The 15,721-nt window shown below is 41.9% G+C and overlaps 1 protein-coding gene across 3 annotated transcripts in view; it reads left to right on the forward strand.

The window, feature by feature from the left end:
• The window catches only part of SNX9 (sorting nexin 9), a 228,538-nt gene extending 214,102 nt beyond the window's left edge, over positions 1–14,436 (forward strand). For 2 of the 3 annotated variants that reach the window (XM_063707984.1, XM_055390988.2), the window contains 5 exons: positions 2,125–2,202; positions 5,885–5,961; positions 7,339–7,428; positions 8,538–8,652; positions 10,785–14,436. In XM_063707984.1, coding sequence (XP_063564054.1) covers positions 2,125–2,202; positions 5,885–5,961; positions 7,339–7,428; positions 8,538–8,652; positions 10,785–11,023 — 599 coding nt within the window. In that variant the 3' untranslated portion in view covers positions 11,024–14,436. The remainder of the gene's footprint in view (positions 1–2,124; positions 2,203–5,884; positions 5,962–7,338; positions 7,429–8,537; positions 8,653–10,784) is intronic. The other variant, XM_031012280.3, reaches the window with a different exon arrangement.
• The last annotated feature ends 1,285 nt before the right edge of the window (positions 14,437–15,721 follow it).

Below are 15,721 nucleotides of genomic sequence, written 5' to 3' on the forward strand. Positions count from 1 at the left end.
AACGTTTACTATCTGGCACTTTGCAGAGGAAGTTTGCCAGGCCCTGCCTTACCTCAACCATTGGCCAATAACTACCTCTGCTTCTTCCTCTACTAGCAGTAATACCAGTACCAGTGGTGCTTTACCATCCACATATTATCTTATACCAACAAAACACCTTGTAACATACCAGCTGTTCGTGCTTGAGGGGCAGACATCAGGAATAACAGTTGTTTCTTTCCCATAGCAAAGAAATATGATGCTGTATCCTAAATATATAGAATTAGCCCTGAGAAAATAATGTATACAAATGCAGCATCTAGAAAACAAAACCTGTATCAAGACTTTGGTCATAGAGGATGACTCATGAACAAAAAGCAAAGTTGACGTTGTTCTTTAAAGCAGAGGTCCCCAATCCCCAGGCCATGGACTGGTACATGGACCATTACCGCACAGCAGGAGGCAAGTGAAGCTTCATCTCTATCTACAGGCGCTCCCCATCACTCCCATTACCGCCTGAGCTCCGCCTCCTGTCAGATCAGCGGTGGCATTAGATTCTCATAGAAATTTGCACCCTATTATGAGCCACGCATACAAGCTTGTGAGCCCTTATGAGAATCTAATGCCTGATAATCTGAGGTGGAACAGTTTCATCCCCAAACCATCCCCCCGACCCACTGTCTATCCATGGAAAAATTGTCTTCCATGAAACCAGTCCCTGGTGCCAGAAAGGCTGGGGACCGTTGCTCTAAAGTATAAATGAAAGAATTCAGTTTTAAAGGCAATGAATTAATTTTGACTGTAAACTCTTGCAAGACCATCATAACACATCATTTAAATCTGTATGTTCTTTGAAAGCCATTTTTCCTGAGTGTAAATTTTACAATTGCATTTTTTAAGGATATCATAAAAAGTTGGGATTATGATATCTTTTTAAAAATTAAATCCCTTATGTCTAATGTCTGATCAACTCCATGTCCTGTGTAATTCACAAGGCTAAATGTAGAAAGTAGGGAATACTGGCCTCAGGCCGCTCTTTTGTGGGGTGGGGAAAGGGATTGACTCAGGCATATCTCCTCCTGTTTCTCAGAGTAGTTCTTTAAAATTCCTAATGTGTAGAATGAAAACTCTAGCACACACTCTGCATGGTGAACCACATGCCAGGTGCCTTTAGGTAGAGAGGCAAAACTGAGGTACCACAGGGGTACAATTTATTAAAATTAACTGAGCTTATGTAATTTGGATTCGTGTTTCCTGATAACTGCAGCTTATAGACCTTACCTCAAATGTCTCTGGCCTAAATATTTTTTAAAGAAACATTAAAAGTTTTCTTTTTCTCCTTTAATACTGCAGTGAGTCTTTAAATGCAAATAATGGTTTCTTTTGAAAGGCAAACAGATGCTCCATTTAAGGGGACTCCATACAGATGCAAAGAAAGTAGCTTAAGGTGCAGAGACTCTTGGGAAGTTCTCCAAAGTGATCCTAGAATCTTAGCACCTTAAAAAGAAACCTTAGGGGTCATTTATTGAAATCATCTCTTCATGCAGATGAGAAAACTCAGACCCCTCTTCCCTGGTCATGCGAAGTCTGACTGTTGTATTTTTCTCCATACCTTGTTGCTTTCAGTCTTTGGTGGTTATGGTTTGCAAATGGTCATTTATGCACCTGTAACAGTGGGAAAGACTATGTATTTGGAATTACAAGTCCATGTCCAGCATTTATTAGCCATGTGACCTTGGGCAAGTCAGTTATCTGAGCCTTATTTTCCTAATCCTCAGCATGAGGATGGTGTCTCTGCATCTGGTAGAGGGGCTATCATGATGATCAAGCGCGGTGTCGCTAGAAGTACTTTGTAAGCTAGAAATCATCTAAAGGAGCTTCCATTTCACTTACGTCTCATTTGGTGAATGAGAATGTAGGAGTGATTGTCAGTAATAATAGCATCCACCATTAGTTGAACAATCAATTAAAATAATCGAAAGAAATCAATTGAAAAAACAATCACTTTTGCAACAGTATTTTGTGAAGGAATGTATAGACTATTTTGAATCACTTCAAACGTTACTATAATCACTTTTAGGAAATAGTTTAATCCCATTTCAGTTTGCTCAGAAAACGAATCGTTTATTCCTTTTTGTCTTTCAGCATTACCCAAGGAATATCAGAAGATAGGAAAGGCCTTGCAGAGTTTGGCCACAGTGTTCAGTTCCAGCGGCTATCAAGGTGCGTCTTTCTTCATTCATCCAGTGGGCCTTTAGAGCCTTATGTAGACCTGTCACCTGCTTAGGATCCTGCAGATGCTAACTCCCTCCTCAGTGAAGCACCCTGGTTGTGGGTGTGTAAATTGGCTAGGCCGCCACACTAAGGACTTTTGCACCCTCATCCTAGGACTTTTGAGAAAAGCCAAAGGTTGTTATAATTTGTATTTTCTTGCTAGCTCGTTTGCCTTTTTTCGCTCTCAAGTGTAGCACTTTTGTTTCAGTGCCATCAGTTTCATTTCTCTGCCAAGTCTTCCTGTGACAGAGGCCAGATTTGGCTGGGCACAGTGGCTCACACCTATAATTCCAACACTTTGGGAGGCTGAGGTGGGCAAATCACTTGAGTCCAGGAGTTTGAGACCAGCCTGGGCAACATGGTGAGACCCCCATCTCTACAAAAAAATAAAAAATTAGCCACGTGTGGTGGTGCATACAGGTAGTTGCAACTATTTGGGAGGCTGAGGTGGGAGGATCACTTAAGCCCGGGAGGCAGAGGTTGCACTGAGCCATGATCTTACCAGTGCACTCCAGCCTGGGTGACAGAGCAAGACCCTGTCTCAAAAAAAAAAAAAAAAAAAGGCCAGATTTCATCAAGGCCATTTCAAGGAAAAATGTTTGACCAAGTAACAAGTGTGTGTTGCCTGTTTTCTCCTTAACTCATAACTGTTTCAGCTTATCCTATAAATGTGTATCTTACCCAGGGATCCCTTCGTGGTTTACATTGGCAGCACTTATGAGAACAAGTTAGCTCTTTTTCTTTATTAAAAGGGTAAGGAACCCGGGCAACATAAGGAGAACCTGTCTCCACAAAAATAATAAAATAAAAATTAGCCAGGCATGGTGTCACACACCTATAGTCTCAGCTGTTCTGGAGGCTGAAGCAGAAGGATCACTTGAGCCTAGGAGGTCGAGGCTATAGTGTGCCATGATCACACCACTGCACTCCAATATGGGCAACAGAGTGAGACCCCATCTCAAGGAAAAAAAAAGAAAAAGCATTTGTCAGCTAGGTGGCACCTATTAAATCTGTTATCTCCTGTCACTTATAGAAGTGGTAGAATTGGTACAGGTATTGATCCTGATACTCAGGGCAGACAGTGCTTTGGATAAAAATTTCTGAATATTTTAATAATAAACTAATAAGAAATTAGTTTCTCACCAAAATGTAAGATTTAGGGCTCCCACACGGCAATAGTTCTCATTGCCCTGGCCTTACCATGTCTTACAGTTGACACTTTTAGACCAGAAGCGGGCTTTGAGGTCTAGACTGGGAACTCAAGGCCAGAACAGAGAAGTATCTTGGCCCAGGTAACAAGTGGGTGATGGAAGAGCTGAGAGCAAGCCACGCCCATTGCTTAGGGAGGAGGCAGAGGTCTTGGAGCCCTTTTAGCATGGTGGCTCTGTGATGTCTCAACAGGGTGAGAAGATTTGTCCTAGAGATGCTGGAATTTTGGCCATCATGATGGCCCGGCTCCACAGGCATCCATGGGTTCCCCACTGGGAGCTGCTTCGTGATTCTTTAACATTTTCTGGACTGTGATTATCAATACATAATTAAATATTCCATATTGCAAATAGCACTTTTTCAAGTATTAAAAATACTCAGTGTATGTTTTATGTTGAATATCATTCTACTTAAGATAATATTTTAAGGAAGCATTCAAGTTCCTGTTGACTGGCTTTTCTCCCATTACAAAGGACAGTGAAGGTCAGCAGTGTGGAGTACTGTGTCCATCACATCCACTTGCTCAGATGTGTTGGCGTCTTAGAGCAGTGCTATACTATGCGATCTTGCAATAATGTAAATGAGTTTGATTCCTGGAAATATTGTAATTATAGTAAAAATAACTTCCAGTGCTCCTTTACAAGTTCATGTACTAACTTGAAATAATACAGACTATTAGCATGGCCCCTGCACAAAACCATGAAACATTGCATATTCTTATGGATGAGCATATGGAAATATAAGCGATAAAAATTCTTAAATGATTATAGGGAAGGAGAGAGAGATGGAGAGTAAACTTCTGATTATATCTTGTTTTGTACAGTTGACTTTGGAATAATGTAAATGCTTTACATAATTATTAGAAAACAAATTTAAATCAAAATGGAAAAAAATTTCTAATCAAAAGCAAAATAAAACAAATGATACATCAAAATGAAGGCATAGCACACAGAGGAATTGTTTCAAAACACCTTAAAATGGCATTTTATATGCCCCCAGGAGCGGGTGCCTCAAGGTCAGAAAGACTATAAGAATGTTAGTTGTTTTCACTAAACATGTAGTCAATATCATGTTGGTATTGTTATTCTAAAACTTCTAAAACTATTTACATATTATAGGATAAAGCAAATACGTAATTATGTTACTGTTGTTAGCAATTAAGATTTTTAAAATAAAAAGTTTTAAAATAAATGAAGAAAACCCCTAAAGTCATAAGTTTGCTTTGGAAACAGTGTGAACTCATTACATGATTTCCTTCTTAAAAAAAAATACAGTTTGCCTTTCTGTTAAAGCCCTAGAAACAGTTACCCAATCCAGTAGCAAGAAGCATTCCCTGGCACCAATCGTAAGGTCCACGTCCCACCACAGTGAACCAGGGTTCCTATCAAAAGACTTAGATACCAATTGGAAGAGCCTACCACTGGCCAAAGAAAAGAAAATGTGAGCATTAGTGAAAATAATAATTAATGTGGAATGAAGCATATCAAATATTTTTAAATCCAGAATTATAAAGATGCTTTTTAAGAAATTAATCTCAGTTACTTTTGGAGAATGGTGGTGGATTAACTCATTTTGAAAACTATAAAGAGAAAGAATTAAGCACTTAACCTGCTTTTCCTGTTCAAACTCTACCTCTGGGTAACCGGAATATTGATAAAGGAAAGTTGATCCTTATGGAAGTATTTCAGCTAATAAAGAAGGAATGGTAGAAATAGAATAGCACCATTTTGCAAACTCATACTAAAATAAAAGATCCACACAATGGTCATTCTAGGTAACGATCATTTTCTAACATTCTAAGAGTAGAAATAACTGAACTGGTGGTGTGTGACTCTGATCAGGCCTCTAGGTCTAATAGCCAGTGTGAAGAGAACACAGGGACAGAGGAGTGTGTGACGTATCACCAGAGATGCAGCCAGCAGCATCCAGAATGCAGGCACCAGGGCACACAACAAGTTCAACACCCCACGAAAAGAAACGTGCAGGGAAAAAAGGGGCCGAGGGAGAAGAATCCACAGAGTTAAGAAACGCATCAGTTCTGTGCCGTATGGACCTTTACATCCTGATTCAAGCAGCCAGCTCGCCCTGAGAGGCCTCATTATAGCCGAGTGACAGTCTCGTCGTAGGTGTCATAATGGTACTGCCTGATGTTTTAGAGTCCTCATCTATTAGGCAAGATTTATGGATGAGATGCTGATGTCCGGTGAAAGCGCGTCGGGGTGTAGATGAACACAGGCTGGCGAGAGCTGCCAGTGGGGAAGGCAGATGGTGGGTGATGGGCATTCATTCTATTCCCAGTAGTTTTGAAAATGTTTGAAAGTTTCTATAATAAAATTTACCAATAAAATCAATAATAAAATTTTAACAAGTGAAAAGAAAATATGTATAACTTATAACCACTGATAAAATTGATCATTTTCAGGTGAAACAGATCTCAATGATGCAATAACAGAAGCAGGAAAGACTTACGAAGAAATTGCCAGTCTCGTGGCAGAACAGGTACTAACATAATCACACAATTCCAATTAAGATTTGTTGCTATCTAGTCCAAGTATTTAATTTAAAACCTGTCTTAAGACAAACGTCCCAAATAAGTACCCTCTTCTTTTCTGTTTCTGTGTATCTTTGTTAATTGTGTTTAATAATGGTTTCTTAGGTTAAGACAAAGTGGATGAATACATTTGTCATCAAGAAATCTAAATAGGCCAGGCATAGTGGCTCACACCTGTAATCTGGCACTTTGGGAGGCCAAGGCGGGTGAATCTCTTGAGTCCAGGAGTTCGAGACCAGCCTGGGCAACACAGTGAACCCCCAAAAATTAGCTGGGTGTAGTGGTGTACGCCTGTAGTCCCAGCTACTTGGGAGGCTGAGGTAGGAAGATTGCTTGAGCCCGGGAAGTCAAGGCTGCAGTGAGCCATGATCATACCACTGCACCCTATCTCAAAAGAAAAAAAGACATCTAAATGAATGCACTCCAGTATTGATGCCTCTGATCTGTTCTTAGCCATCAGGGGATTCTAAAGAACAGGAAAGAATGCTGGCTCAGATCTGTGTGGACCATTGCTTAGCCTCTCTGAGCTGTGGTTTCCTCATCTGTTAATCTGCAGTGGTAGTGCCTACCCTGTATGGTTCTTAAGATTTAATAGCTCATAAATAAAAAGCACCTGCTACAGTCCCCAGGACAGGGTAGGTCCTTGTCATAGCTACATAGCTTTTATTGGAGTCTTTAGTACCCCAGTTTCAGGGGCTTTTTAGATAACAGATAATAAGTTCCCTTAAGAAGAATCTAAGTTATTTTCTAATCCCTTAATTAAAAAAAAAATTTTTTTCAGATGACTTAAAACTGTGTTTATGGATGCACACATGTGTACACACACTAATGTGGTTATGGGCTACTTTGCTGATACTTCTAAAAAAGCATTCATTTTAATAACATAGCTATTAAAGTTATAATTCAGAAAAAATGGAAAAATTTAAAATTACCACTTAAAATGATTAGTTGTTTTGATATTTTTTATATTCTCTGCTCATATTTAGAAGTTAAACTACAACAACTCATTTGTTTGTGTGTAAACATACAGCATTAGCTGAACTTTCTTCCTTCATGGTGGTGGTATTTTGGGCCATGTCAAAGTAACTAATTTTACAAACCAACTTAAAAATTACATGATGTTTTGTCGTTTTCTTTACAACATATGATTCAAAGTATGGCAGTCTTGGGAGTTATTTTCTTTTAGAAAAAGTGATCTGAATGCTTAACACTCAATAATTTAGTGTAGCACATGCAGGATTTATAGTCTTTGGATATAATAGTTCTCTTTTCCTTGATTTTCTGAATTTCTCTGCCAGTAACAATCAGCTTGTGTCTTGTTATAGCCAAAGAAAGATCTCCATTTCCTGATGGAATGTAATCACGAGTATAAAGGTTTTCTTGGCTGCTTCCCTGACATCATTGGCACTCACAAGGTAACCTAATCGTAGACATTTATAGAAGACAACAGCAGGTGAAGGAGGCAGACGTGCACAGTAGTCAGTATTGGTTTTATGTGTTTATTATTAAAAAAGAAACAATCTATAATTCCCATTAGAAAGGTTTTGTAACTGAATTTTGACATTGGTTTGGGGTGTCCTCACATATGAATTCTGGTTTTCTCTCCCTTTTTAAAAATCTGTACATCACCTCAGGCATGAGTTGTGAGTATTTTATATTTTATGTCAACCATAGTAGTCTATCGTATATTGTGATGTACTTGGATTTGTTAGGAAAATCTCTGCAAAGGGCTGGTCTGTGATCTTAACAGTCCTGGCATGTGGCCATTTTAGCATTCTGCTTTATAACTTAAATATCATGAAGGGGTACCATAGGTAAATTAGGTTTGTACAACTTCAGGTAACTTAATATAAAACTCAGAACAATTAGCTTGCTGTCGAAATGTATGCCAGCAGCATCAGAGTTGTAGGCCTGGAGCCTAATTAATGCATGAGTATAGAGTTGTTCCTTCCAGACAGCCGTAAATAACGAGCAGCATGATGACACTGGAGTGGGGAATGTTTGGCAGCTTTTCTAGCCGCTTCCATCTGAGTCTTTAAATGGATTCAGCGCCTCTTAAAAAATCAAAGGAAAGCCCAGGACTTAGAATCAGCACACTTAGGCACTAGCTTATAAAATATTCTGTTGTATAAAAAAAGAGAGAGAGTGCCTGTGTGCACATGCTGCCCTGTACCTAGCCACATGACTTCCAAAACCTGCTAATGCCTGATTTCCATTATGTGCTACTCCTCAAATGGCAGCGGCTTCTGAATATTACAGAGATGGTGTGCTGTTTGCTTTTCTCTTTTGTTGTAGCATAAAACTGTTCATTTTAGCTTAGTGACATTTGTCAAGAATAGCAACCTTTTTGCTTCCAAGGGACTTGAAGGAAGTTAAATTTAGATGCTTTCCTATCTTCTTATTTTGTGGAGGTATTTCCTGTTCAGTAGCAAATCAGTTATAGAATATATTAGCATTGCTATATTTTAAACTAATGACTAATCATTTCAGCTTTATTCATACTGTTGCATTTTATATTTCACAGGGAGCAATAGAAAAAGTGAAAGAAAGTGACAAACTAGTTGCAACAAGTAAAATCACCCTACAAGACAAACAGAACATGGTGAAGAGAGTCAGCATCATGTCTTACGCGTTGCAAGGTAAGATGAAAGGGTCCTTATGAGGTGGAGGTTTTTTTTCCCCAGCCAAGTTTCCCTTGATAGAGAGAAATCCAGATGTGAGCAGCAGTTAAGTAAGTGAGACCTTTTAAGCCCCTCGTTTGCAGGATCCCGGTGCTGGTGAAAATCTGTAATATTTATTTAATTTTTCACCTGTCCACCTTATCTGGCTATAGATGACAGCTTGATTAAAACTGTACATTTTATTAGTTCTGAGAGACATTGAAGATTCCTTTTGTAATCTGTGGTATCATAATGCTCTATTAAATGCCAGAGCCCAGCTTTTAGCAGTCTGTAACCTGTGTGCCTTGGGATCATGGAACGTGAAGGGGTTTGGGTGTGTCATTTTAGGCACAGTTTTTTTGTATCAAGAAAAAAGACATGAATTTCTATAGGTTTGAGTGTTTTTGAGCAGATGAGGGCGGCAAGTGGATTTTTCCTGTTGGCGGATGGGTGGATGGCACGTGCATGGGCAGAGAATGGAGAGCGTGTTCTGTTAGGAACAAAAGCCACAAAATTGTGGTGCTAGATTGTGTCATGGGCATGAAAGAGTAAAACATACTTAGAGGTTATTGGGAAATAAATTTTGATTGTGAAAGAACTTGAAAGCTCTAGACTTGATGCAGGCATTAAGAAGCCATTAAAAGGGAGTAAAAGAAATCAATCCTCAAGGGAGAAGGATTTGCTGGTTATGGAGGGGAGATTGGAAGATGCAGACACTGTCCAAGAGCCCAACCAGAAGACCATCTCACTGTTGTAGTCTCAGCTTTGAGGGCCTAAAGATGTGGTACTAGGGAGAAGAGAATGAAGCACATTTGCAGGCTTTTCCAAGGAACAGCTTTCAAGACTGGGGCATTCATGGGAGAAAGAGAAGGATGAGGGAAGTGTCCAGAGCCAAGGCCACTACGGCAAAAACGAGGAAACCTGATGGAAGTTTTGGGTTTTGAAGGGTTTGAAATGGGGAATTTGGTTTTGAACTTGTGTTTGAGGTTATCCAAATTGATAAATACAAAGTTTTGTATAACTTCAAGTAACTGCATGTAAAATGTAGAACAGTTTGCATGTCATGGGAATCTGTGCAGCCGCTGGCTTTCTCAGCTTGGAGGGTTTGGGAGAAGGCGGCATAGGAGGCATCCGAGGGAGGCAATGAGGTCCTCTGATGACGAAGACTCCTCTAGAGTTGGGGGCAGGGGCAGAGGGGGACAGAGAAATAAGGAATCCATGTATTCAGCAAACATGAAGAAAGTTGTCCCTCAGCATCCAGTCCTCCTGCCGTGTAAGAGGTTGAGTTCTGACAGCGTCGCTGGTGCTCAGGGGCAGCAAAGCTTCCCATACTGAAGAAGGGTCTCCCGCTGTCCCACACGCTGCCCAGCCTTTCACCAGAAACCTGCTGAAGCAATTGCTGTGCAGGAGGGAGCGGGGCAGGGACCCCAGCTGCCTGCTAGGTCCAGTGCAGACACACCAGAGGCTTTGAACTGCAGTCATCTGTAACAAATATGACCAAGTATTTTCTATTTGATCAATTCTGTTAGAGTAATAGTCCGCATTTGGGTGATTTATCTGTATTGGATTTTATAGTTTTGAATATGCAAGACAGTGAAAGTCATTCATTTACTGGAAAGTAATGTTTGTCATTAACTTGTTTTGTTTTGTTTTGTTTGTTTTGTTTGAGACAGTCTCGCTCTGTCACCCAGGCTGGAGTACAGTGGTGCAATCTCGGCTCACTGCAACCTCCATCTCTTGAGTTCAAGCAATTCTCCTGCCTAGGCCTCCCAAGTAGCTGGGATTACAGGCACCTGTTGCCATGCCCGGCTAATTTTTGTGTTCTTAGTAGAGATGGGGTTTTGCCATGCTGGCCAGGCTGGTCTTGAACTCCTGACCTCAGGTGATCCTGCCACCTCACCTCCCAAAGTGCTGGGATTACAGGTGTGAGCCACTGCGCCCAGCTCAACTTGTTTTTCTAACCTCTTAGTAAAGTGATTTGCCAAGAACTGACAACAACAGCCAACCAGATTAGGTCAGGTTGATGATTAATTGTAACTGAGCAGAGAAACCAGGTGTTGTCATTTGAAAACTTGAGGGAAAACTGATTGATGTTTCGATTTTGGTTGTAGCTGAGATGAATCACTTTCACAGTAACCGGATCTATGATTACAACAGTGTCATCCGCCTATACCTGGAGCAGCAAGTGCAGTTTTATGAAACGGTGAGTGGGCATCCACGTGCCTTTCGCATGTGCTTGAGGAGAGGGTTCCTGGTAAACCACTTTGACCATGTAAAGTTAATCTGTTTGTATTCTTTAATCCTAAGTAATAAACCAAAGGAGCCTAAATTTTGGACAGGATTTTTTTAATCTCCTAATTCCATCTGCCCTTTGCTTTTTGGATAACACTGGGTTTAAAAAGATTTTCTTCTGAAGCAGGGGTCTTGGATGCTAGTTGCAAGGCCCCAAGAAGTTCCTTATTGTGCAGCTCCTTCCCCCCGTCACAGCCTCTCTGTGCCTCTGTGCACCAGGAACGGTGCTGAATGAGATGAGGTCACCCAGCCGTCCCTGGGGCTCTGTTGGCAGCTGGAACAGGAGGAGCCTGGCACCACACAGGAAACCAAAGGCAGCCTTTGCTTTTTGTGAATGAGGTTTTCACAGTGCGCCATGGAAATCGCAGAGAGAAAACCAAAAAAGCGAGACGTGGGACGGTTCTATTCACAAAACAATAACGAAAACTTAAATTTTTCTTACCTCTGCTTAGTAATTTTGTTGTTTACCAGAGTCTATAGAAAACAAAAATCTAGTAGCATGTCCCCCTCAGACACCTGCAGGTAAGGTCTGTAATGTAGAATCCAGCCTCCGCTGGTGGCCTTGCTGCCTACCCAGCTCCCCTCTGGCCGTGGGATCTAAGCCATGTTCATGGGGAGTGGTGGGCAAGCCCTCTGCTCAGCCATACTTGTGGCATCTGCAAGCTGGACACTGCTGAAAATGCCTGTCTCCAACAGCCAGTTCTTAAAGGAGAACTGTGCTTGATGTACCTAATGCATATTTGTGAATTGTGTCTTGGACAGTTGGTTTGGGAGACTAACTTACGGAAGGAACTCACCTAAGCCCTGACCTCCCTTACAGAACGTGGGCCCTATGCTCTTTAAATGCACACTTTTCCCGTCAGTTGGTGCCACTGTGGATTTGCCTTTCATTGTATATTAGAATATAACAGATTACATTTGTCTGTGTGAGAAAATAATGCAAGGGCAACTCTCAAAATTTTGATAGTGTTGATTTATTGATTTTCAAGTCCAGGTATGGTATAGTGACATTGTAATTCAGAATAGAAAACCATGTATTTCATCACTGTCTTTGCATAAACCTAAGTAGCTGATATAACATTGTCAGGTTTTAGATCTAAGTTTTATGGCAAAGTAACCCTTAAGTTACTAAAATCTGTGTATGTGTTCATGGAGCAGACATATATTGAGTGTTTCTTATATACCAAGCCCTCATGCTGGATGTTTAGCATCCAGGGATGGATAAGACAGCTGTGCCTTCAAGGAGCAAGAGGCCCTGGCGCAGAGACCACTGCAGCGCCTCGTTAGCTTCACAGGCAGGCTCGTGCTGTCTGCACACTCAGCAGTGACAGCAGGGTGTGGCCAGGGCGACACAACCTTCAGGGGATTCTGGAAGCTCGTACTCCTCCAGGAAAGAGGGGGCTCTAGGCAAACATGAAGGCCTGAGCCCCCAGCTCATCTGAGGAAAAGCAGGTGGTCTGGAAGCGCCGCTAGGGCAGAGGTGGGGAGCATGTGTAGACGCCTCCCGGCGGGAAGGGACCACCAGGGCCAGCTCGGGCCCCAGCGCTGCCGGTGCCATTCGGGGTTAAGGTCTCTCCAGCAGCAACGCGGGGCAGGGCTGGTGCCAAAAAGACCAGTTAAAGAATTGGAATTCGTGTCATGTTTAACTTGTTGGAGTTGTGAATAAAGAATACTGTGAGGTCGTAATGGGAGTGATATCTCAACGTTGTTTTGTTTTGCTTTCTTGTCAGATTGCAGAAAAGCTGAGGCAGGCCCTCAGCCGCTTTCCAGTGATGTAGGACAGAACGGGCCTTGAAGAGAATGCCGCGTGCTTTCTCCTGACTTGGGGCAATGCAGTTCAAAACTTTTTTTCCCCTATTATTCAGAAAAAAAAGGAAACAAAACCAAAAAGAAATAGTTGCAAAAAACTGCATTTATTTTATTAGCCACCCTAAATGCGTCAGTTATTTAGGGATGGTCTTTTGTTCATTTCCGCATCCATTATTTAAACCAGTGGAAATTGTCTCTATTTTTGGAAAGTACTTAAAAGTTACCAGAATTTTCAATGGAAAATGAGGGGTTTCTCCCCACTGATATTTTACATAGAGTCATAATTTATATGTCTTATAAATTATAAGTCTTATATAATTTATAAGTCTCCCACAATCTTCCAGTTCTTACCCAGTGTCAGATAATTAATTACTAATTACTTTCTTAAAAATATGAACTATGCCAGAATAAAAAATATCTATGTTTGTATATTTTTATAACTCCTTTCAGTCCTCTGGAGCTCCTATCATTGAGGGAAGTCGTTACGCCTTTCACTGCCACAGTTACAGCTCAAGTGCTTACACTTCAAGAGGGAGGATGCTGGGGGCCCCTGGGGCTGCTAGTGCCATCGTGGTGTGTGGCAGGTGGGCCATCCCATGTCCCTCCAGGGGGCCCCCACAGCCTGGCAGATGAGCAGATACCCCTGGCCACCCGTGTCCTCAGCGTCATTTCTGATGTGCTGCTCTTATGTGAGGACCCGTGCTTTCTCTCTTTGCACTTCCTAATCTTGGTTAAGGCATGTTTTATGCCATGAAGAATACATTAGAAGAATTGAGGGACTTTGTAGAGAATTTTGTGGCTTTGGTCCGACGGGTGAGTGGCTGTGCGGAGGCCTGTGCTCAGGAGGGCCTGGGGGAAGGAGGGCACCCAGCACCCCGGCGTCTCTGGCCCTTTCTTATTCTTTGGCTCCTCATCCACCGTGATGAGAAGTGCTGCTGCGTGCACGGCACACTGCTTGGCTTGGGTGGCGGGTTCATGGCCAGTTGGTGTAATCAGCAAAGAGAAAAAGCACAGGTTAGCTCCCCATTAGATGGAAAAGTGTAGGGACTGAGAAGGGCTGCAGCCTCAGCAGTGTACAGAGTCCCCGGGCTCTGAGGTTGGAGAGAAGGAACAGACCAGCGCCCTTCCTGACTACATCCAAAACTTCACACAGGGTGTTTCTGAGCACCAGCACTTCCAGCGCTTCACTTAACAGCATAAAGCAAAACAGGACCTTGGCACACCGTCAGCTCGAACTCAGCACTGGCAGCCACCGTCTCACCCCTGCGGAGGAGCGCTCCCGTCTCCCACAGGTGCCTTACCGCGTTCCCTCCCGCTGCTTTCATTTTTCTGACCTAATAATTACGGGAAATGGAAAGTCTGGGCCAGCATCAATAAAATGACACCAAAAATAAGTAGATGAAATCAAATGAATATGAGAACATCTTGTTCTTCAATATCACGGGTTTTTGTTAATGTTTCATAAGTAATTCTCCCCACTTGATTTTTCTTCTATAAAATCCCATAGAACAATGTTTATGCTATAGCCATTTAATATATGTACAAATTGTAAAGAATATGTATAAATGTTTTACACAAATGTAAGAGCATGTAGAAGCCAACATATAAATAAATTGTTTAAAAAAACTGTACAGTAAATTCTCAAAGCACTTTTTCAAAACACTTTTTGGCCTTTGTGTGTGATTTTTGTTGTTGTTGTTGTTAAGTACTTTTTATTCCAGCTGTTGAAAATGGTCCAGGTAATGAATTCTTCCCCAAATCCTATTTCTTCTGACATGAATTCATCATTTCAGTTCCGTAGGTCAGTGTTGCAGCCCGGGAAGCGTATCATAACCACCTGGGAGTTGCCAAGAAGCAGACACTCTCCCAGTGTCTGACTCTCGGATATTTGGATTTGACTGGTGTGAGGCAAAGTGAAAAAGGGATGGGGGAAATGGTGATGGCACAGGCTCCTCAGAGCGTGGTAGCCGACTGTGAGGAAAAGCAGAGGGAATGTGAAAGAAAATAAGAGAATCCACGGGATTTGATGCCTGGAAGATTCTCCTTCAAGTGGCAATGTGGCATATATATCCTTCTCCGGGGAGTCACATGCACCATTTGGTTCTTAGATACGTTGATGTTTTGATTTTTAATGATTTGTATCAACCTGTAGATACCACAGAAGAGCTATAGTCGTACAATCACATAACTTTTACAAATATAGTGGAAAAAAAGTCAGTATTTGGAGAGGAGAGATGAAGGCGTGGTGGAAGAAAAGGTCAGTCTCATTGTCAAGCAAGTGACATCAGTTGCCTCCCACCAGGAGCAGCAGTCCCGGGATGTCAACCCACTGCATGGTTTGTAGGTGTTGGGGTCACCAAAAAAGATGACTCACAGAGGCACTGGATGGAACAACATAACTTTATTCATTTTCTTATTGGTGACTTTATTCACTTCTTTCTTTTGTGGTAGCTTTATTCATTTTCTTACTCTGTCATTTTAAAAATGTTTTCTTACAAAAGTACCTGCTGGGTCTGGGGTTTGATGTTGCCCTACTTACAAGCAAGTAAGTTAGTCTGTTGCTGTTCCATGGATACTGGCAGGGGACATGAGACTCCTGGGTCTACTCACATAGAGAAGAGACAGCATGATCTACTTCTGTCATGGGCTTCAGTCCCAGGGAGATGGTCTGTGGGCACCCCCCATCCCCCCACCCCCGGTGGGCAGCGTTGACAGGCTGTGCATGGCAGCCTCTCCTGGCACCACTGGTCTACATCTTCGCTAAATCCATAGATCCCTGCCTAACAACTGGGAATCCAGAATCTCACAGTCTATTTATTTATGAGATAATCTCACTCTGTGGCCCAGGCTGGAGTGCAGTGGCATGATGTCAGCTCACTGCAACCTCTGCCTCCTGGTTTAAGGGATTCTCCTGCCTCAGCCTCCCATGGCGCACACCACCATGCAT

This window comes from Gorilla gorilla, chromosome 5 (genome assembly GCF_029281585.2).
Source record: "Gorilla gorilla gorilla isolate KB3781 chromosome 5, NHGRI_mGorGor1-v2.1_pri, whole genome shotgun sequence".
In the NCBI taxonomy this organism is placed as follows: Eukaryota; Metazoa; Chordata; class Mammalia; order Primates; family Hominidae; genus Gorilla; species Gorilla gorilla.